The following is a 2092-nucleotide window of genomic DNA, read 5'->3' as shown; positions in this document are numbered from 1 at the left end:
ATTTAAATTTTAAATTTCAAAGGTTTAAAATTGTTATTCGGAATTATGAATTCCGTTTATTTTGGAAATTAAAATTTGAAATTTGAAATTTGAATTTTAAAATTTTGAATTTACGACTAGTATGCATGCTTATAGTAAACGCGATCATTCCTCGACTAGTATGCATGTTTAAACAAGCCGTTTAAAAGGAAGAACTATATGATAGTTATTATAATATGCATGCGAGATAAAGAAAAGGAATAACTAATGATGAGACTAAAATGAACCCTCAAATAAAATTATCTAGCATTTTATGATTGCCTCCCATCATCGATGACATTCAAATCCCTTCTACATAATAGTGCTCTCTAGCTCAGCTAAGACATATCATTTAGTCGGGTAAAGGTGCCATTTGAAGTGTACGACACTTAGGATGATGGTTTGTGCTAAACTAGATACATAAATTGCAGGCTCAGCCGGGTCTATGCATCTAGGGCAATGAGCCAGGTTGTTACAAAGTGATGTAACACTAAGTGACAAGGAGTTGTCAACCTGATGATCTAAGAGAAGATATGGAGATATTGTTGATAAGATCAACCCACTAGATAAGTTAGTTTTGCAGGCTCAGCCGGAGACTAATGGACCTAGTCGTTCTCTTAGCCCACTAAGGATTTCCTTGTGAAGGATAACCCTAAATCAATCACTGAGGGTCATTGATTTTAGATAAAATAGTGGGAGGACCATATACGTTTAAAAGTCTCCGTATTTGGTTATTATCATGAAATACTTATGTAAGGTTATCTTTATTTTCGGAAATTGAGTTATGGCCAGAAATTTGAATTTATGCTCTATTCTGGATACTAACAAGTTAACTGGACCAAACTTCACGGATTGGTATAGGAATGTATAAATAGTTTTACGTTCTGAAAAGAAAGCATATGTTATGGATTCTCCTGTTCCTGTTGCCCCTGCTAAAGGGCAAGATGGGTATGACCAGTATGACTGGGAAGCTCATAGACAGCATTTGGCAGACAATGAGCAGGCATTATATATATTGCTTGCGTCTATGTCTGCGGAGCTTCAACGTCAGCATGAGCATATGGATGCTCCCTCCATAATCTTGCATCTGCAAGAGCTTTATGATAAGCAAGGGAGGGCTGAGCCTTTTGAAACCTCCAAGGAGTTGTTTGGCTGTAAGATGGCTGAGAGCATGGCGGTTGGACCGCACATCCTCAAGATGATTGGGCTGATAGAGAAGCTTCCTTCTCTGGGTTTTATCATGGACCATGAGCTAAGTGTTGACTTAGTCTTGCAGTCCTTGCCATCTTCATATAATGGTTTTGTGGTCAACTACCATATGAATAAGGTGGAGACAACACTCCCAGAGTTGTTGAATCTCTTGACCATTGTTGAGGGTGCTGTTAAAAGGAACAGGACCCAAGCTTTTCTGATTGGCGGGCCTAAAATGACCAAGGGTAAGGGCAAGTCTGTAGAATCAAACAAGCTCAAGCCCAGAGGTGGAAGAGGAACTGCCCATCATTCCTTGTGAGCCTAGATTAGGTAATCGATCCTATCTTTGGCATTGTAGATTGGGACACATTAATGAGATAAGACTGTCTAGACTCCATCATGATGGTTATCTGGATTCCATGGATTATGAATCCTATGGGCCTTGTGAGTCTTGTTTGGCTGGAAAAATGACGAAGACCAAGGTTGAGAAACTTGCGAGTCATAGAGCCAATGAGTTACTAGAACTCATTCATTCTGATGTTTGTAGGCCCTTATCTACTCAAGCTAGAGGAGGATACTCCTATTTCAATACCTTTACTGATGATAAGTCCAGATACGGATATGTGTATCTTATGAGACGCAAATCCGAGGCCTTTGAAAAGTTCAAAGAGTTTAGGAATGAAGTGGAGAAACAACTTGGCAAGATGATTAAGACACTTCGATCTGATCGGGGTGGAGAATATTTGAGTCAAGAGTTTTAGGATTATCTAAGAGAGAATGAGATTCTCTCAGTTGACGGCTCCTTACACACCACATCAGAATGGTGTGTCAGAGAGGAGGAACCAAACCTTGTTAGACATGGTACGGTCTATGATGAGTGGTA

At 39.4% G+C, this 2092-nt stretch overlaps 1 protein-coding gene across 1 annotated transcript; it reads left to right on the top strand.

Moving 5' to 3' along the window:
* The first annotated feature begins 922 nt into the window (after positions 1 to 922).
* On the top strand, positions 923 to 1528 carry LOC133288111 (uncharacterized). Its single transcript, XM_061485807.1, has one exon. It carries the CDS (start codon positions 923 to 925, stop codon positions 1526 to 1528), a length of 606 nt encoding a protein of 201 aa, XP_061341791.1.
* The last annotated feature ends 564 nt before the right edge of the window (positions 1529 to 2092 follow it).

Source organism: Gastrolobium bilobum, unplaced genomic scaffold, assembly GCF_033153095.1.
Source record: "Gastrolobium bilobum isolate Gb01-03AN ecotype WA unplaced genomic scaffold, APGP_CSIRO_Gbil_v1 utg14970, whole genome shotgun sequence".
NCBI classification, from domain to species: Eukaryota; Viridiplantae; Streptophyta; class Magnoliopsida; order Fabales; family Fabaceae; genus Gastrolobium; species Gastrolobium bilobum.
Note: the sequence above shows the minus strand (reverse complement) of the source record. Positions and strands in the feature narration are given on the sequence as shown.